General features: G+C 44.5%; 1 protein-coding gene across 1 annotated transcript in view; it reads right to left on the bottom strand.

Moving 5' to 3' along the window:
- Positions 1-19,357: 19,357 nt before the first annotated feature.
- Positions 19,358-21,506, bottom strand: part of LOC120922489 (C-type lectin domain family 2 member D2-like) — a 36,909-nt gene continuing 34,760 nt past the window's right edge. Inside the window, exon 7 of the mRNA XM_040334679.1 lies at positions 19,358-20,096. Within this exon, the coding sequence (XP_040190613.1) occupies positions 19,961-20,096 (136 nt within the window). The 3' untranslated portion in view covers positions 19,358-19,960. The remainder of the gene's footprint in view (positions 20,097-21,506) is intronic.

The raw sequence follows: 21,506 nt of genomic DNA, 5'->3' as shown, positions 1-21,506 counted from the left end.
TATGTCGGATCTTTCGGTTTTCACATTCTGTGCTTTCGTTATCGTTTGTTAAAACAATAACAAAAATACCTGAAATTCGGACGAAAATGCATTCGGACGAAAAACGAATGCACATAGCAAAAAGTACAAAATATTTTTTTTTTCAAAATTGTCGTTCTTTTTTTTTTGTTTATAGCGCAAAAAAAGAAAACCGCAGAGATGATCAAATACCACCAAAAGAAAGCTCTATTTGTGGGGGAAAAAAAGAACGTTAATTTTGTTTGGATGCAACATCGCACGACCGCAATTGTCAGTTAAAGCGACGCAGAGCCGAATCGCAAAAAATGGCCTGGTCATTGAGCAGCCAAATCTTCCGGGGGTGAAGTGGTTAAGAAAATTTGAATATTACAAGATTTATTATAAGACCAATAGAAAGAAAGGATTTTTAATACAGAAATGTTGGCTTAGTGAAATGTATGTCCATGTACAGTATAGTATGCACTCAATACTTGGTTATAGCTCCTTTTGCATGAATTACGGCATCAATGCGGCGTGGCATGGAGCGATCAGCCTGTGGCACTGCTGAGGTGTTATAGAAGTCCAGGTTGCTTTGATAGCGGCTCAGTGGCAGAACAACCAGGGTTGCAGCAGTTGAACGTGTGACCAGGCCTTGGCATTCCGCCACTCTTAAGGGGCCCCAGCGGGGTCCTAGTTCCACGGCTCTGAGTGGAGAGTGTCTCTCGTACAGCTCAGAGCCAACGGTTCTCCCCACTGTGTCCTCCCTCCTCTTTCGCACAGGATGACACAGCTGATCTGATCCTTCTTCCCCCTCCCCACTCCTGTGTGTGCTTTGTGGGAAGTGTGAAGCCAACAAGCTCACACCTTTATATTGCATGCTTGCTCACCTGTGTTGAGAGTTTGAGACTATAACGATGCTTGTCTAAGCCATTATTGTACTATCTGTCTTGAAAACTATAAGTAAAATAACACTTGGATTTGTCATTTAGAAATGTCCGAACCCAGGCTTTCAGAGGTGTCGGGAGACTTGCAAGGTGGGGGCAATCATCAAAGTCAATCATTCTCACAGGGGAAGCGCTACATGTGCTCTCTAATTGGGGTCCCTAAACTGGGCACAAATAGCAGCAACAGTTGCCTGCTCGTGTTCTGGTCTGCCTCTTCTCATCCTCTTTCCGATTTGCCAGTGAAGACAGCCATCCTATATGGTGACTGTGACAGACCAAACCGGGACAGGGGCTTTTGTAGGGGAATGCCGGGTGGCCTCTTGCCTACTGACCAGGGGCGGACTTACCATTCGCGCACTACCCGAGGGCCCCATGCCACTAGGGGGCCCCATCAGGGTTGCCAGCCTCAGTAAAACCAGGGACAGTATGTAAAAATACGTTTTTTTTTTACATCTGTCCCTGAAATGTCCCTTACCGACATCCTTTTGGTCTAAAAATCCCAAGATTATATCTGTCCCGCCTCTCCAGTACCTTTTCAGTGTGTGTATACTTTTAGGTAGATTCACATACCTGGCCGTAACTTTGCGGCGGCGTAGCTTAAGGAATTTAAGCTACGCCGCCGTAAGTTGGCGAGGCAAGTACATGATTCACAATGTACTTGCCTGCTAAGTTACGGCGGCGTAGCCTAAATCGGCGGGCGTAATGGCGCCTAATTCAAATGTGTTTGAGGGGGGCGTGTTTTATGTTATTGGGGCTTGACCTTAAGTTTTGAAGTTTTTTTTTAATTGCGCATGCGCCGGCGCCTACATTTCCCAGTGTGCATTGCGGCTAAGTACGCCGCACGGGCCTATTAATTTCGCCGTGGACGTAAACGACGTAAATCCCGATTCACGGACGACTTACGCAAACGACGTAAAAAATTTGCCGCGGGAACGGCGGCCATACTTGACGTTACTATTCCAACTAGGGCCTAGCTCTAACTTTACGCGGCCTATCTCTTACATAAATGGCGTAAAAGTACTGCGTTGGCCGGGCGTACGTTCGTGAATCCGCGTATCTACTAATTTGCATATTCTACGCCGACCGCAATGGAAGCGCCACCTAGCGGCCATCCGAAATATTGCAACCTAAGATAGGAAGACGCAAGCCGTCGTATCTTAGATATGTTTAAGCGTATCTCTGATTGAGAATACACTTAAACATAAGTCGGCGTAGATTCTGAGTTAGGTCAGCGTATCTACTGATAAGCCGGCCTAACTCTCTCTGAATCTACCTATGTGTGTGTATACTGTATGTGTGTGTGTGTGTATACTGTGTGTGTATACTGTATGTGTGCGTGTATACTGTGTGTGTATACTGTATGTGTGCGTGTATACTGTGTGTGTATACTGTATGTGTGTGTGTATACTGTGTGTGTATACTGTATGTGTGCGTGTATACTGTGTGTGTATACTGTATGTGTGCGTGTATACTGTGTGTGTATACTGTATGTGTGTGTGTATACTGTGTGTGTATACTGTATGTGTATACTGTGTGGTCCTATAATCTCCTATTGCCCGGGGGCCCCATGAGTTGTCAGTCCGCCACTGCGACTGACTATGGGTCCTGGCTTTTGAGTGAGATCATTCTCTAATGATGGACAACCATGTGATGAAAGCTGAGAGCGAGGCTTGGATTAATTCTGTAAATAAGGTCAATAAAGCTTTTATTCTGGAGTGGATGAAAAGGCGTAAAATTAACCTTGTACAGGTTAATGGTCAGAGGGAATATGGTAGCCCTCCTACAGACTGAGTTGGGGAAGCTTTTCTAAGGACAGAAATGTTTATCAATATTATTCCCCAAGAAATTAATGAAGATAAATTAGTGGACAGATTACACAAGTTTGTGTCGGCACATTTACTGACCCATTCCCCATTCTCTGTCCTGACAGTTCCCCTGCAGCAGCCAGCAGGAGAGGGGAGGGGGAACCCAGTAGAGCTACGGGGGGCAAGGGGGGGTCACATAGGGGCTGGAGAGCACATCCTGTCACCCTAGAGTAGCTGACACCAGCCCTGCCAGCCAGCATGGGCTGGAGATGGGGTCCTGGTGCCCATAGAAGATGGGGTCCCTAGGTGAGATGAAGTCCCTGTCACAAGGCAAGATGGGGTCCCCATCTCTAGGGGAGATGATGGGGGCCCTGTCCCCAGGGGAGATGATGGGGGCCCTGTCCCCAAGTGAGAATGGGGACCAGTCCGCAGGGGAGATGGGGTTCCTGTCCCCGTGAAAGATGAGGTCCCCATCCCCAGGGAAGATGGTGGGTGCCCTGTTTCAAGGGGAGATGATGAGGGCCCTGTTCCAAGGGTAGATGATGAGGCCCTGTCCCCAGGGGAGATGATGGCGCCCCCTGTCCCCAGGGGAGATGATGGCGCCCCCTGTCCCCAGGGGAGATGATGCCCCCCCCCCCCTGTCCCCAGGGGAGATGGGGTTCCTGTCCCCAGGAAAGATGGTGGGGGTCCTGTTGCCAGGGGAGATGATGGGGGTCCTGTCCCCAGGGGAGATGATGGGGGCCCTGTCCCCAGGGGAGATGATGGGGGGCCCTGTCCCCAGGGGAGATGATGGGGGCCCCATCCCAAGGAAGATGGTGGGGGCCCTGTCACCAGGGAAGGAGGGGTGGGGGATATGGTGTCATCTCACTCACCATAACCAAGCTGCAGGGCACTTATCCATGGTTGGCTGGGCTACCTCCAGCAGCAGCACAGCAAGGGTCCAAGCAGCATATCTCCGAGGCAAGGGTGATCTGTGTATGATGGGGGAAGGAGGTGGGGACTGGAAGACAATCCTGCAGTGTCCTCCAGCTCTCATAGGGCTGCTGCACATGTGTACTTAGACTTCCTTTGCGTGGGAGAAGTGTGCAGATCCAAGGACACAGGAATGTGAAACATAGTAGCCAATGTGGTAGAAGAGCACCGCGAGGCTACTGTGAGTGCGAGGCCTTAGGTTGACTGCCTAATTTGCCTAATTGAAAATTCTGTTAGAGAGAACTGTACAATTATACCCTAACCTATCATGAATCACTTTCCAAAAACTTAGAATACTCCAGCCTTTCTTGGCCTCCCTCCGAGAGTTTGATATCACTTACAGATGGGGATTTCCATTGAGCCTGATGGCAAAACATATTGGCAAATCACTTGTCCTACATATTCCAAAGACCCCAACCCTTCTGCGACACCTTAGGCCCTCGTACAGACGAGGGGTTTTCCGCTGGAAACGGTCCGACGGTCCGTTTCCAGCGGACATTCCTCCTCCGGATTTTGATCCGATGGCTTGTACACACCATCAGATCAAAATCCGCGCGGAAAACATCCGCGGTCACGTGCCGCGATGATGACGCGGCGACGTGCGCGACGCTGGAAGGGAAATACTTCCACGCATGCGTCGAATCATTACGACGCATGCGAGGGAGGGGAGCTGACGGACTGATCCGGTGAGTCTGTACAGACGACCGGATCAGTCCGCTGGACTGGATTCCAGCCGATAGATTTTGTAGCATGCTAAGAAATTTTTATCCGCTGGGAATACGTCGGCTGGATTTTTATCCGCCGAAAATTGTCCGCTCGGGCCTACACACGACCGGATCTATCCGCTGGAACTGATCCGCGGATAAATCCCAGCGGATAGATCCGGTCGTGTGTACGGGGCCTGAGACATTCTGGTAACAAAACTGCCTGGTTGGGACCTTATTCTTCCACCACCTAATGTTTGGCAAAAGGTCTCCCCAAGCAAACATCCTCAAAACGTCTGATTCCCCACATAGAAGTTCCAAACATAAAGCCGGCTGAACTATCTATTATATTCTTCTTTTTATTATTAACCAGCTAGCCAGCTGTTTTTCTCAGATTTGCTATGCAATTTTTATCTGGCTGTTCTGTAGAATGTTTTACTTGGTTGTACCTTGCCTTTGATGATCTTCTATAACATTATGTCTGTGGTTTTCTCCAAGATTAGGGGGACTGTGTACTGTACAGGGAAAGGGGGGCTGTGTAATGGATGGGGGTCTGTGTACTGTGCAGGGAGAGGGGGGCTGTGTACTGGATGGGAGCATGTGTACTGTACAGGGAGAGGGGGGCTGTGTAGTGTACAGGGAAAGGGGGGCTGTGTAATGGATGGGAGGCTGTGTACTGTGCAGGGAGAGGGATGCTGTGTACTGGATGGGGGCCTGTGTACTGTACAGGGAGAGGGGGGCTGTGTAGTGTACAGGGAAAGGGGGGCTGTGTAATGGATGGGAGGCTGTGTACTGTGCAGGGAGAGGGATGCTGTGTACTGGATGGGGGCCTGTGTACTGTACAGGGAGAGGGGGGGCTGTGTAATGGATGGGGGTCTGTGTACTGTGCAGGGACAGGGGGGCTGTGTACTGGATTGGAGCCTGTGTACTGTACAGGGAGAGGGGGGCTGTGTAGTGTACAGGGAAAGGGAGGCTGTGCAATGGATGGGAGGCTGTGTACTGTGCAGGGAGAGGGATGCTGTGTACTGGATGGGGGCCTGTGTACTGTACAGGGAGAGGGGGGCTGTGTACTGTACAGGAAAAGGGGGGCTGTGTACTGTACAGGAAAAGGGGGTCTGTGTAATGGATGGGGGTCTGTGTACTGTACAGGGAGAGGGGGCTGTGTAATGGATGGGGGGCTGTGTGCTGTACAGGGAGAGGGGGCTGTGTACTGGATGGGGGGCTGTGTACTGTACAGGGAAAGGGGGACTGTGTAATAGCTGGGAGGCTGTGTACTGTGCAGGAAGAGGGATGCTGTGTACTGGATGGGGGCCTGTGTACTGTACAGGGAGAGGAGGGCTGTGTACTGTACAGGGAAAGGGGGGCTGTGTAATGGATGGGGGTCTGTGTACTGTGCAGGGAGAGGGGCTGTGTAATGGATGGGGGGCTGTGTACTGTGCAGGGAGAGGGGGGGCTGTGTACTAGATGGGGGGCTGTGTGCTGTACAGGTAGAGAGGGCTGTGTAGTGGATGGGGGGGCTGTGTACTGTACAGGGAAAGGGGGGCTGTGTAATGGATGGGGGGCTGTGTACTGTACAGGGAGAGGGGGGCTGTGTACTGGATGGGGGGCTGTGTACTATACAGGGAGAGGGGGGCAGTTTAATGGATGGGGGGGCTGTGTACTGTACGGGGAGAGGAGGGCTGTGTACTGTGCAGGGAGAGGGGGGGGGCCGCGTAACTGGATTGGGGGCTGTGAATTTTGTTTTTCCTTAAACGCCCCTCTTAAAATTGTGGTGCGTGTTATATGCCAATAAATACGATACTTCCCCAACTTTTGTATCTTTTTGAGACCCTGCCGACTTCAATTCCTACTTCATATCTTTAAAAATGACAACCAGACTTGTTGAACTACTATGTGTTTGGGACTATAAGAGACATAGAATTCCACAAACAGTCCTTCTTGCTTCCAGGAATGACGGTGGCCTGGTGTTTTCCAAATTTTCTGACATACTACCGTGCTACTCTATTGCATGCTGTGGTCTTGTGGTCTTGTGGTCTACCCTCCACCCAGGACAGAAATGGAAAATCTCTGATTAGCATCTATACATCCTAAGGCTGCATTCACACTGTAACGCGGCGTACGCGGCGTATTTTGCCGCGATTTGTTAACTTTTTTTTTTTACAAATAATTTCCATTGATGTCTATGCCGAACGCCGAAAGCCACCTGAAAAAAAGGGTCCGGGACTTGTTTTCAGGCGGCAGGCGTACAGCGTTTCAGCGTTCGGCGTGAGATGTGAACCATCTCATAGACATCAATGGAAATTCTCCTCTCCAGCGGCACGAGCGTCGCGCTTCAGGCGTCTATACGCCGAGGTGTGAATGCAGCCTTATATTCTCCTTTTGAAAGCCAATGCAGAGGTGGACTCCTGTAACCTCCTGTTTTGTCACGGATACCTGATATTTTATGTTTTTGGGGTTGTATTCGATATGTGCAAAGAGAGATCACACAAATACTTATAAGTATAACATTTAATAACATTTTTGACAGATACAGATAATATTACAAAATATAACAAGAATAATTAACTAAAGATGAGGTATCCTCCATTAAATGCAAGGTATGGCACACAGGTGGTCAGATGCATGCCCTCTGGCAGCTCTGAGGTGAGACAGCTCGCAAATTTCCCTACCATTCCACCCCCTGGCTCAAAAAAAAAAAATATATATAGTAATGCCTACAACTGAACATAAAGGCACAACAGTGGAGAGAAAAAAAAACTATTTTTAAATGTATCTTAAATAAAAAAGGGGGGATCTAAAGTGTATCTATCTAAAATGTAGATACCCACTTTACTTTTTCTGTTTGATTAACCTACAAAGAAAACCTCACATGGCTATGAGAAATATAAAAAATATCAAAAGTTCTAAAAATATATAAAAAAAAGGGACATGTTGGACTAACAAAAAAAAAAACACCAAACTTTTGCATTCAAGAATTCCGACAGCGCAGAAGCAGATGTTTTTCGTCCCAAGAGTTTAGAAGCGTAGAAACTTTTCGTCGGAGGCGGCTCTAGGCTTTGTGAGGCCTTAGGCAAAACCTAAACACGAGGCCCCACTCACGTCCATAATAGAGGTAAAATAAGTCGAGCGACAAAAAAAAAAAATAACTGTATAGATTTACGTATATTAAGAGCTTTAAGGTGCTGGTGTCAGTTCTCTCACACAGGAAATGTTAAACCGCTGCTGGTTGGAGCTTAACGCCACAGCGACATTGTTGTCAGCAGAGGCGGCTAAAGCTCCTTCGCAGCAGTCCCAAGGGTTGCAGGTTCGATCCCGGCGGGGTCCACTCAGCCTTTCATCCTTCCGAGGTCGGTAAAATGAGTACCATTGAGTTGGGTAATAATGACAACCATTATCAGCGCCCAGACACCTCGGCAACGGTGTAATTGGCGCTATATAAGTGTAAGCATTATTATTATTATTATTCACTTAGGCAGTCGCGAGGCCCCTGTGAGTGCGAGGCCTTAGGCGACCGCCTTATTTGCCTAATTAGAGAGCCGCCTCTGCTTTTCGTTCCAAGAGTTTAGAAGCTTGTCAATGTATTACACATTTGCTCACGGACAGCAGAGTCTTAGACAGCCGATGATCACAGCGCAAAACACCAAACGTTTGCATCCAGGAATTTTCGAAAAAAGAGCAGAAGCAGATATGAACATCAAACTTTTCGTTCCAAGAGTTTATAAGCGTAGGAGCTTGTCAACGTATAATACACATTTCGTCACGTATAGCAGAGTCTATTTGAGGTTTTGTAGAGTGTGGCATCTTGTGAGCACCCAACTGCGGCCTCGCGGTGATGGCGCGCAACCTTTAATTCTCGCTTCATTGACCGCCTTTGGTAGATAGAACGTATAATAATTTGTACAGACAGTTCAGGTACTTGACCATCAGAGCAGGTGGAACTTGCACGAAGAGTACAGCTTGCTCATAAGTGGCAACGTTTATCAAAAGCGCTTGTCTACTTTCTTCAATATGCTTCTGGTCGACGTCAAGGCAGGTGTTTCCAATACTGTCAGTCCAACATTCCATAACAACAATCATGTATTTGATCCCTAGTGACCTGGCCTACCACTAAAAGAAAAACTCAGCTTTTTTGTTAAGGGTGAAATATTGTTATGGGAACATCACTCTACCATCTACCATTTGAACTCTCCACTACTCTGCATCCAAACAAAACTGCGTACAACTATAGGCCCAACTTTAAACTACTTTGTTTCCTCTGTGTACTCCGGTCTCACCCCACAATCTAAAGCCATTCTCTACATTCCAGTGCCAAATCCAAGCAATTGTGGAAGATTAAGGAAAACCAAACCTGGGAACCTATTTCATTTCATAATATATTTTTTTTTTTTCAAAAAAAAAAATTTTTTCAAATTTTTTTCAAAATTGTCAACATTTTTTTTTTATCTTTTTATTTTCCCAAAAAAAAATTTTTAATTTTAAATTTTTTTTTCAAAAAATTTTTTTTTTCAATTTTTGTCATTTTTTTATTTTCCAATTTTTTTTTTTAATTTTAAATTTTTTTTTTCAAAAAATAATTTTTTCAATTTTTTTTTCAATTTTTTTCATTTTTTTTTATTTCTTTTTATTTTCCAATTTTTTTTTTTTTTCTTATCAGTACATGTACACAGGATCCCCGATCTCTCCTCCCCAATCTTTTTTTTCATTTTTTTCTTTTTTTTTTTATTTCTTTTTATTTTCAATTTTTTTTTTTAATTTTCAATTTTTTTTTTTCCAAAAATCATTTTTTCAATTTTTTTTTCAATTTTTTTTATTTCTTTTTATTTTCCAATTTTTTTTTTTTTTAATTTTCCAATTTTTATTTTTTTTTTTTCTTATCAGTACATGTACACAGGATCCCCGATCTCTCCTCCCCAATCTTTTTTTTCATTTATTTTTTATTTTTTTATTTTCCAATTTTTTTTTTTTTAATTTTCAATTTTTTTTTCAAAAAATCATTTTTTTTCACAAATTTCTATTTTTTTTTCCAAAAAAATGTTTCACATTTTTTTCAAATATATTTTTTTTTCAAAAAAAATTTATTCAATTTTTTTCAAGATGTTTTTCTTTTTTTTTCAATTTCTTTTTTTTCCAAACATTTTTTTTCTTTTTTTTTCAATTTTCAATTTTTTTTTTCCAAATTTTTTTTTTTCACAAATTTACATTTTTTAAAAAAAAAAAACATTTTTCTTCAAATGAAAAAAAAATGTTTTTTTATATATTTTTGGGGAATATTTATTATAGCAAAAAGTAAAAAATATTGCATTTTTTTCAAAATTGTCGCTCTATTTTTGTTTATAGCGCAAAAAATAAAAACCGCAGAGGTGATCAAATACCACCAAAAGAAAGCTCTATTTGTGGGGAAAAAAGAACACCAATTTTGTTTGGGAGCCACGTCGCACGACCGCGCAATTGTCAGTTAAAGCAAATCGCAAAAATTGGCCGGGTCCTTTAGCTGGCTAAAGGTCCGGGTCTTAAGTGGTTAAAAAAGTGTTAAAAAGCTTAAAAAGTATAAATAGTAGAAAGTAGAAAGAGCTGAACATTTTAAAAGTTGAATGGTCTTAATAGCTGAAAGTATCTAGAAGTTACGCAGAGCCAAAAAACGTAAGGAATAAAAATGAAGTTAAGAATAATAAAAAAAAAAACGAATAACAATACTGGGAATGCTTGGAGAGCATTCCCACTAATACAGCGGTGCAAATTGTCCAGGCTTTGATCTTCTTTACCTACCTAGAAATAAATGAATGGTTAGCACAAAACACACATTAGTCCAATGTACACAGGATCCCCGATCTCTCCCCTGTTATCTTATCAGTACATGTACACAGGATCCCCGATCTCTCCTCTGTGTTATCTTATCGGTACATGTACACAGGATCCCCGATCTCTCCTCTGTTATCTTATCAGTACTGTACATGTACACAGGATCCCCGATCTCTCCCCTGTTATCTTATCAGTACATGTACACAGGATCCCCGATCTCTCCTCTATGTTATCTTATCGGTACATGTACACAGGATCCCCGATCTCTCCTCTGTTATCTTATCAGTACTGTACATGTACACAGGATCCCCGATCTCTCCTCTGTTATCTTATCAGTACTGTACATGTACACAGGATCCCCGATCTCTCCCCTGTTATCTTATCAGTACATGTACACAGGATCCCCGATCTCTCCTCTATGTTATCTTATCAGTACATGTACACAGGATCCCCGATCTCTCCTCTATGTTATCTTATCGGTACATGTACACAGGATCCCCGATCTCTCCTCTGTTATCTTATCAGTACTGTACATGTACACAGGATCCCCGATCTCTCCTCTGTTATCTTATCAGTCCATGTACACAGGATCCCCGATCTCTCCTCTGTTATCTTATCAGTCCATGTACACAGGGTCCCTGATCTCTCCTCTATGTTATCTTATCGGTACATGTACACAGGATCCCCGATCTCTCCTCTGTTATCTTATCAGTACTGTACATGTACACAGGATCCCCGATCTCTCCTCTGTTATCTTATCAGTACATGTACACAGGGTCCCTGATCTCTCCTCTGTTATCTTATCGGTACATGTACACAGGATCCCCGATCTCTCCTCTGTTATCTTATCAGTACATGTACACAGGATCCCCGATCTCTCCTCTATGTTATCTTATCGGTACATGTACACAGGATCCCCGATCTCTCCTCTGTTATCTTATCAGTACTGTACATGTACACAGGATCCCCGATCTCTCCTCTGTTATCTTATCAGTCCATGTACACAGGATCCCCGATCTCTCCTCTATGTTATCTTATCGGTACATGTACACAGGATCCCCGATCTCTCCTCTGTTATCTTATCAGTCCATGTACACAGGATCCCCGATCTCTCCTCTATGTTATCTTATCGGTACATGTACACAGGATCCCCGATCTCTCCTCTGTTATCTTATCAGTACTGTACATGTACACAGGATCCCCGATCTCTCCTCTGTTATCTTATCAGTACATGTACACAGGATCCCCGATCTCTCCTCTATTATCTTATCAGTACATGTACACAGGGTCCCTGATCTCTCCTCTGTTATCTTATCAGTACTGTACATGTACACAGGGTCCCTGATCTCTCCTCTGTTATCTTATCAGTCCATGTACACAGGATCCCCGATCTCTCCTCTATTATCTTATCAGTACATGTACACAGGGTCCCTGATCTCTCCTCTGTTATCTTATCAGTACATGTACACAGGATCCCCGATCTCTCCTCTGTTATCTTATCAGTCCATGTACACAGGATCCCCGATCTCTCCTCTGTTATCTTATCAGTCCATGTACACAGGGTCCCTGATCTCTCCTCTATGTTATCAGTACATGTACACAGGGTCCCCGATCTCTCCTCTGTTATCTTATCAGTCCATGTACACTGATTCGTTTATAGTCGTTTCTAGGCAGTTGTGTTTAGAGGCTTTTTCTTGAACCCCAAAAAATTTGTTCAGAAGCCGTGTTTAGAGGCAGTTGAAGCGCCAAACGCGGCTAAACGAGGCATCTTGTGTTTAGCAGCATTTCGTTTACAGATGTTTTTCATTTTAACAAAAAAAAAAAGTTTTTCAACTGCTTCTAGACGCAAACACGGCTAAACGCAGCATGTAAACATGGCTAAACGCAGCATGTAAACATGGCTAAACGCAGCATGTAAACATGGCTAAACGCAGCATGTAAACGTGGCTAAACGCAGCATGTAAACGTGGCTAAATGCAGCATGTAAACGTGGCTAAACGCAGCATGTAAACATGGCTAAACGCAGCATGTAAACGTGGCTAAACGCAGCATGTAAACATGGCTAAACGCAGCATGTAAACTTGGCTAAACGCAGCATGTAAACATGGCTAAACGCAGCATGTAAACGTGGCTAAACGCAGCATGTAAACTTGGCTAAACACAGCATGTAAACATGGCTAAACGCAGCATGTAAACATGGCTAAACGCAGCATGTAAACATGGCTAAACGCAGCATGTAAACTTGGCTAAACTCAGCATGTAAACGTGGCTAAACGCAGCATGTAAACGTGGCTAAACGCAGCATGTAAACATGGCTAAACGCAGCATGTAAACATGGCTAAACGCAGCATGTAAACGTGGCTAAACGCAGCATGTAAACGTGGCTAAACGCAGCATGTAAACGTGGCTAAATGCAGCATGTAAACGTGGCTAAACGCAGCATGTAAACATGGCTAAACGCAGCATGTAAACATGGCTAAACGCAGCATGTAAACGTGGCTAAACGCAGCATGTAAACATGGCTAAACGCAGCATGTAAACTTGGCTAAACGCAGCATGTAAACATGGCTAAACGCAGCATGTAAACGTGGCTAAACGCAGCATGTAAACTTGGCTAAACACAGCATGTAAACATGGCTAAACGCAGCATGTAAACATGGCTAAACGCAGCATGTAAACATGGCTAAACGCAGCATGTAAACTTGGCTAAACTCAGCATGTAAACGTGGCTAAACGCAGCATGTAAACATGGCTAAACGCAGCATGTAAACGTGGCTAAACGCAGCATGTAAACATGGCTAAACGCAGCATGTAAACGTGGCTAAACGCAGCATGTAAACGTGGCTAAACGCAGCATGTAAACATGGCTAAACGCAGCATGTAAACATGGCTAAACGCAGCATGTAAACGTGGCTAAACGCAGCATGTAAACATGGCTAAACGCAGCATGTAAACTTGGCTAAACGCAGCATGTAAACATGGCTAAACGCAGCATGTAAACATGGCTAAACGCAGCATGTAAACTTGGCTAAACGCAGCATGTAAACATGGCTAAACGCAGCATGTAAACGTGGCTAAACGCAGCATGTAAACATGGCTAAACACAGCATGTAAACGTGGCTAAACGCAGCATGTAAACGCAGCTAAATAAATTTTAGCTGTCAAATTAAATCGTTCAGGAGAGGTTGAACAACGTCCCGTGTACATGAAGCCTTACAATAACCTCTTTTAACGTGTTCATCACATTTGTGAACAAAGATTATACATCACCAAATCCATATTGATTAACGATCTCAGCCTCTTATGTAATCCCAACTACACAGATCTTGCCAACTTCTGGGAAGAGATCTGATTCTTTCTGTATTAATGAAAAAACGTAAAAAAAATCATCAGTGTTGTATTCTTAAAATATTATACTTTATTACAATTACCAATAAAGGGCAATACAAAGTAAATCTACATCTCCAGTGATTGCTCACTATTGTCCTATCTTATGCTGTTACTCTTAGCTTAGTCATATATATAACATACTGGGCCAGATTCAGGTAGATCCGCGCAATATTTGCGTGGGCAAAGGGCAACGATTTTTGTTCTGCGCCCACGCAAATATTTTGATATGCCCGCGATTCACGGAGCAGTAGCTCCGTAAATTGCGCGGGCGCTATGCTAAATAGCCCGGCGTAAGGGCGCCTAATGTAAATGATCCCGCCGGGGGCGAGAATCATTTAAATTAGGCGCGCTCCCGCGCCGAGCGAACAGCGCATGCTCCGTCGGGAAACTTTCCCGACGTGCATTGCGGCAAATGACGTCGCAAGGACGTCATTTGCTTCTAAGTGAACGTGAATGGCGTCCAGCACCATTCACGAATCACTTACGTAAACGACGTGAAATTTAAATTTCACGAGCGGGAAGGGCGGCTATACTTTAGCATTGGCTGCCCCTGCTATAGCAGGAGCAACCTTGCGCTAAAGTCGCCGTACGGAAACTCCGTACCTTGCGTGCGCAGGGCCCGCGCAACTTTTGTGAATCGGTGGTAGTATGCAATTTGCATACTATACGCCGATCACAATGGCCGCGCCCCCTAGTGGACAACGCAAGAATGCAGCCTGAGATATGAAGGCATAAGGAGGCTTATGCCTGTCATATCCTAGGCTGCAGTCCGCGTAGCGATGTTCCTGAATCAGGGGCATTCGCTACGCGGGAGCAAAACAGCTATTGCGCCGCGCAACCTATGGTTGCGCGGGCGCAATAGCTTCTTGAATCTGGGCCAGTATGTAGACTTTTACTTGCCGACTAACTCATGCAAATAATTGCCATTAAACGGGTATGCCAAGGTTTTATTGGTGGGTGGAGCCTTTTTTCTTCCCATGCCCAGTAGGCTGGAATAAGAGCCAGAGCTACAATGGAATGGTTTAGATCAAAGCATATTCATGTGTTAGAATGGCCCAGTCACAGTCCAGACCTAAATCACATTGAGAATCTGTGGCAAGACTTAAAAATTGCTGATCACAGACGCTCTCCATCCAATCTGACAGAGCTTGAGATATTTTACAAAGAAGAATGGGCAGAAATGTCCCTCTCTAAATGTGCAAAGCTGATAGAGACTTCCTCAAAAAGACTTGCAGCTGTAATTGCAGTAAAAGGTGGCTCTACAAAGTATTTTATTGAGGGGGGCGCCATAGAAATGCCCCCAACACTTTTCACATATTTATTTGTAAAAAATGTAGAAAATCATTTATCGTTTTCCTTTTGTGTTGGTCTATCACATACAATCCCAATAAAATACATTTCCATTTTTGGTTGTAACATAAGGAAATGTGGAAAATTTCAAGGGGTATGAATACTTTTTCAAGGCACTGTACAGATAATATTGAAACATATAACAAGAATACTTAACTAAAGAAGCTGTTTCTACCACGGGTCCCTTCATTATATGGCATGATATGGCACACAGGTGATCAGACGCATGCCTGATGGCAGCTTTGAGGTGAGACAGTGATTATGCCTCGTACACACAACCATTTTTCTTGGCAGGAAAAAAAAACCCCAAAGTTTTTTCCCGACGTGATTCCTTTCCAGCCTGATTTGCATACACACGTACATGCAAAAAAAGTATAACGGCTATAAAGGGGAAGTTCCTTTCAAATGGCGCCACACTTTGGGCTTCTTTTTGGCTGCATACTTGATTCTGAGCATGCACATTTTTTTCCCCCTCGGAAAAGCATACACACGACCGTTTTTCGCAACGAGAAAAAAACTGACGGGAAACCCGATGACAAAAAAGAGAGCCGTTTTTTTTTTTTGCGGGCAGTGTTTTCGTCGAGAGAACTGCTAAGGAGCATACACACGACCGGTTTTCACGACCAATATAAAAAATTGTTGTGTGTACAAGGCAATACAAGCTGCAATTTTAGGTAACCAGGATATTAGAGTCTTCATTAGATATTTGTGAGGCCAACATAAATAAGGAATATGAAATGTGCAATTTCCATATCACCTCCTCCATTCGATGTCTCTGCTTCGTAACCTGTGGAGGACATTAAAACAAAATCATGATCTAATGTCCCCAGTGTCTTTAATGACAGTCTTTCCTCATCCCTGGACTTGCAAAATGTTACCTTTTGAAATGCTAAACAATACATTTAATCCACCTATCCATGTATTTTACGGGTACTTGCAGATCCGCCACTATGCCCAGACCATCACCCCTTCCCTACAGTTTTCCGAATTGGCCCCTTTTGAGCAAGACATTTTAGCAGGTCCTTCACAGAAAGAAAGGGCTGATCTCGGATATCTGTAAAATATCGAATGCTCACTCTATGGCCGGGATTCAGGAACATCGGCGCATCTTTGTGACGGCGTAGCGCATCTCAGATGCGCTACGCCGACGTAACATTGAGAGTCAAGCTGAGTATTCACAAAGCCCTCGCTCCCATATTTACGCCAGCGTAACGTAAATAGTCCGGCGTAAGCCCGCCCAATTCAAAGTAGGCAGGTAGTGGGCGTGTTGTATTATAATGAATCGTGACCCCATGTAAATGCATGGCCGTACGAACGGTGCATGCGCGCGCATTACGTGAACGTAACCTACGCACAACCCTATTCACGTACGACTTACGTAAACGACGTAAAATACGACTTTTCCGACGTCCATACCTTAACATGACTTACCCCTGCTTTATGAGGGGTAAACTTACGCCGGACGTACGCCTTACGTAAACGGCGTAGATTACTGCGACGGGCGTAAGTACGTTCGTGAATCGGCGTATCTTGCTCATTTACATATTCGATGCGTAAATCAATGGAAGCTCCCCTTGCGGCCAGCGTAAATATGCGCCCAAGATACGACGGCGTAGGAGACTTACGTCGGTCGTATCTAGCCAAAATTCAGGCGTATCTTGTTTTCTGAATATGGCGCATAGATACGATGGCACATCCGTGGACTTACGCGGCGTATCAGAAGATACGTCGGTGTAAGTCTTTCTGAATCCGGGCCTTAATGTAGACCCATGGGAAACATTTGTATATGCTCATGTGGAAAAAGATAGGAGATGAGGAGTTATCCCCAGAAGTGTGGCAGGTAATCTGGTCTCAAGCAGTCCATTTGTACTCGTTAAATATAAAACTCATATAAAATTCTCCGCTTTTGGTACATGACTAATGACATCCTCCAAACTATCTATTTCACTAATGGTATGGGGACTGATTCCGCGCTGCCCTTCATATAAGCGGCTAACAAAACAAGTAGACAAATAGCAAAACCAATGGAACGAAAAAAGTGTAGCGCTACTCAAATGATAAACATGAATAAACATAGGGCTGGGAAATATAATAAGAAAACACTGAAATAAATAATATTTGCACCAATAAGAATAAACAGAGGTTGGTACACCAATGGACAACTGAATGTCTATAATACGATAGGTGAAAGTTCAAAACTCTGTGATTATGAAGGTGAAAACATTTCTAAACATTAGAAAACTGTAATCCTGGACGAAGTAAGTTATTATGAAACGGATGTAGGGCGGAGCGGCGTACTGACGTCACCTCAAGCTCCATACCTTTCCCCAGTAGGACGGGTGTCTGTGTTTTGTGTACCGGCCGGCACACCAGACTTTAAGGCCTATTTGATCTGCAACATTGTAAGTGTATTACCAAACCCTTTTAATAAATTCTTTATACGTTTAACCACTTAACACCCGGACCATTATGCAGGTAAAGGTCCTGGCCAGGTTTTGCGATTCGGCACTGCGTCGCTTTAACTGACAATTGCACGGTCGTGTGACTTGGCTCCCAAACAAAATTGGCGTCCTTTTTTCCCCACAAATAGAGCTTTCTTTTGGTGGTATTTGATCACCTCTGCGGTTTTTATTTTTTGCGCTATAAACAAAAATAGAGCGACAATTTTGAAAAAAAATATATATTTTTTACTTTTTGCTATAATAAATATCCCCCAAAAACAAAAAAAAAATTTCCCTCAGTTTAGGCAGATACGTATTCTTCTACATATTTTTGGTAAAAAGAAAAATCGCAATAAGCGTTTATTGATTGGTTTGCGCAAAATGTATAGTGTTTACAAAATAGGGGATAGTTTTATGGCATTTTTATTAATATTTTTTTTTTTACTACTAATGGCGGCGATCAGCGATTTTTTTCATGACTGCGACATTATGGCGGACGCATCGGACACTTTTGACACATTTTTGGGACCATTGTCATTTTCACAGCAAAAAATGCTATAAAAATGCACTGATTACTGTGAAAATGTCAATTGCAGTTTAGGAGTCAACCACTAGGGGGCGCTGTATGGGTTATGTGTGACCTCATATGTGTCACTAACTGTAGGGGAGCAGGGCTGGATGGGTGACGTCATTGATTGTCGTTCCCTATATCAGGTAACAGACGATCAGTGACATTGCCACTGTGAAGAACGGGGAAGGTGTGTTTACACACAGCTCTCCCCATTCTTCAGCTCCTGTGACCGATCGCGGGACACCGGCGGCGATCGGGTCCGCGGGTCCTGCGGCCACGGAGCTTCGGACCGGGTCACGCCACGGGTCGCTGCCACTGAATCCTGTGAGCTCTTCTAATCTTCTTACTTTAGTATCTTCCTTAACCACTTAAGACCCGGACCAAAATGCAGGTAAAAGACCAGGCCCCTTTTTGCGATTCGGCACTTCTTCGCTTTAACTGACAATTGCGCGATCGTGCGACGTGGCTCCCAAACAAAATTGGCGTCCTTTTTTTCCCACAAACAGAGCTTTCTTTTGGTGGTATTTGATCACCTCTGCGGTTTTTATTTTTTGCGCTATAAACAAATATAGAGCGCCAATTTTGAAAAAAATGCAATATTTTTTCATTTTTGCTATAATAAATATCCCCCCCAAAAAAAAAAAAGTTTAGGCCGATACGTCAGTTTAGGCCGATACGTATTCTTCTACCTATTTTTCGTTAAAAAAAAATCGCAATAAGCGTTTATCGGTTAATTTGCGGAAAATTTTCGCAAAATTAATACACGGCTCTCCCCGTTCTTCCGGGGACCGATCGCGGGACTCCAGCGGTCCAGGTCACGGAGCTTCGGACCGGGTCGCGGGCGTGCGCCCCGCGACCCACGGCTGGGTACTAGTACAGGATGTACCTGTACATACATGTGCCCAGCCGTGCCATTCTACCGACGTATATGTGCAGGAGGCGGTCCTTAGGTGGTTAAGATTCCCTGCTGGGTCCCTAGTTTGGCACTCCAGATACTCCTCAAGTGTCACCCACTGGCTGGGTCCCTGGCTTGGCACCTGCTAAAGTTTCCCAATTCTTCACCGTCCCCGGTTGGTGAGAATTCTGCTCTGGTACTTGCTTCAGCTACTCACTGTGTTCCCTGGTAACAAGGTGGTTACTCCCTTAGTGGCGACAGCTTCCCCTTTACCTCCGGCCATGCCAGCAGAACCGCCACTTCTGGTTGAACTGCAAGCAATCCCAACCCTGTGCTTCTCTGTTGCTCCTGTATAGGCCAGGGATAAGCAATTAGCGGACCTCCAGCTGTTGCAAAACTACAAGTCCCATCATGCCTCTGCCTCTGGATGTCATGCTTGTGACTGTCAGTCTTGCTATGCCTGATGGGACTTGTAGTTCTGCAACAGCTGGAGGTCCGCTAATTGCATATCCCTGGTATAGGCCCTCAGACAGCCTAGTAGCCAGATGTGCCCAGGATAGGCCCAAATTCCATCCTAGCAGCACAACACATGTCCACTCAGACAGCCGTCCAGGTCACCTGACTCCACCCAAATATATAGGTTCTCCCAGCAGGCCAAGGGGCCAAGAAAACCCCTGCCCTTTGGCTGTGACACCCCATATACTCCTAATATGTCCTTGCATCACCCTTATCTTATCCAATGTCACCAGGTACCTGGCCACCCAGCGACAGAAGAGAGCAGTGCAGCAATTCCAGAGGTGAACTCAATTGATCCCTAACAATTGGCCAAGGCAACTAACACCTGGCAGGTAAATTTAGGAGCAATCCTGCCTAGACATCAGGGTGCTACACATAATTTTGTGGTCCACATCTGTCCTTTGTTTAATCTCTTCCACGATATTGACACTTAATTGTATGGTACTTATGATGCTACAGAGAACGATGTATTTTCTGGAAAACCTATATTAAAAAAAATAAAAATGATTAGTAAGCTGCAATATATAAAATTTTGGATTTTGGATTCAATACTGCTTTAAATCATCTCATACGTGCTCAGGATGATGACCTAACACTCTTGCTGCAAATATATTTTATTGCATATCTTCCACTATGACTGTGAAAACCTTTACCATTCAGATAAACATGCTCGGTTTCATTGGAGGCTGTTGGCTTTCGAGTAATATTAAATCTGAAAAAAAAGAAAAAAAAATCATAACATTACATAAACATTTGCAGTTATTACATAATGTTCATATATCATATCATATATATTCTTTCAATGCCTTTTATAGTCAGGACTAAAAATGCTAATTAAAAAATATTTTTTCTGTCAGGTGAGTATGAAAATAGCATATTTTGTATGCTCATATACTTGTTCATCCTTATCTGCTTTAAAAAAAAAGTCTATTTACTCAGATGTATTAAAGTCAGGGCTCAAGTCCTGCAGGAACGCGTGGGAACGGAGTTCCTGCACTTTTTTCACAGCAGGAACGTAGTTCCCTTTGCAGGACTAGAGCAGCCGAGAGCAGCCGAGCCGCCCAAGCCAATCCTTCACTAAGCGACGATGCCCAGCTCGAGCCACTGTCAGGGGCAGGCGAACTTTAGTAATCCGTTATGTTACTGCCAGCTTCCTGTATATGGATTCATCGGGTAGTGTGCGGGTATTCCGTCACTTCCTCCATGCCGCAATGTCTCCTGGGAGCTTTTGTCATTGTTCCCAGGAGACATTGCAGAGGTCTGCCGCGAGTTATCACGGGATTTAGAAAGAACTTAAAGTTATTTCTATAAAAAAAACATGCGGTTTAGTAATTATGCATATGAGCTTATCATTTTTTTTTTTGGTGGGGGAGTGGATCTTGGGTGGGAGTTCCCACACTTTTTTCCCCAGGACTTTACCCCTGATTAAAGTGGTTCTAAATCCTAAACATTTTCAACTTAATGCCTTCTCTGCATTAAAGATTAACCACCTAACCACCAGCCGCCGTCATATAACGGCGGCAAGGTGGTTGCTTAACTGGGGGTCGCCGTTATTTAACGGCGCCCACCAGAAGCAGTAATGCGCGCCGCCTCGGGCGCGCACACTGAAAATTCTGTGCGCGCCGGGTCTATGAGACCCGGCGCTACACAGATCTCGGTAACTGACCGACAACCGCGGTCTTTTACCATGTGATCGCGCCGTCCAATGACGGCGCGATCACAGGTAAACAAACCGGCGTCATTTGATGACGCCGGTTCCTCCCTCCTCTCGCTGTACCGATCGGTACAGTGTGAGAGGAGAGCGCGGATGGCAGCAGCAGTGTGGGATGGATCTGTGACTATTGCAGTCACAGATCCATCCATCCCTGCTCAGCCATCCCTGCATTAACCCCTGCAATACTCTGCCTTCCCTGTGCAATACTCTGCATTAACCCCCTGCAATACTCTTCCTTCCCTGTGCAATACTCTGCATTAACCCCCTGAGATACTCTTCCTTCCCTGTGCAATACTCTGCATTAACCCCCTGCAATACTCTTCCTTCCCTGTGCAATACTCTGCATTAACCCCTGCAATACTCTGCCTTCCCTGCGCAATACTCTGCAATGCTCTGCCTTCCCTGCGC

This window comes from Rana temporaria, unplaced genomic scaffold (assembly GCF_905171775.1).
Source record: "Rana temporaria unplaced genomic scaffold, aRanTem1.1, whole genome shotgun sequence".
In the NCBI taxonomy this organism is placed as follows: domain Eukaryota; kingdom Metazoa; phylum Chordata; class Amphibia; order Anura; family Ranidae; genus Rana; species Rana temporaria.
This window is presented reverse-complemented; position numbering and strand designations above follow the sequence as displayed.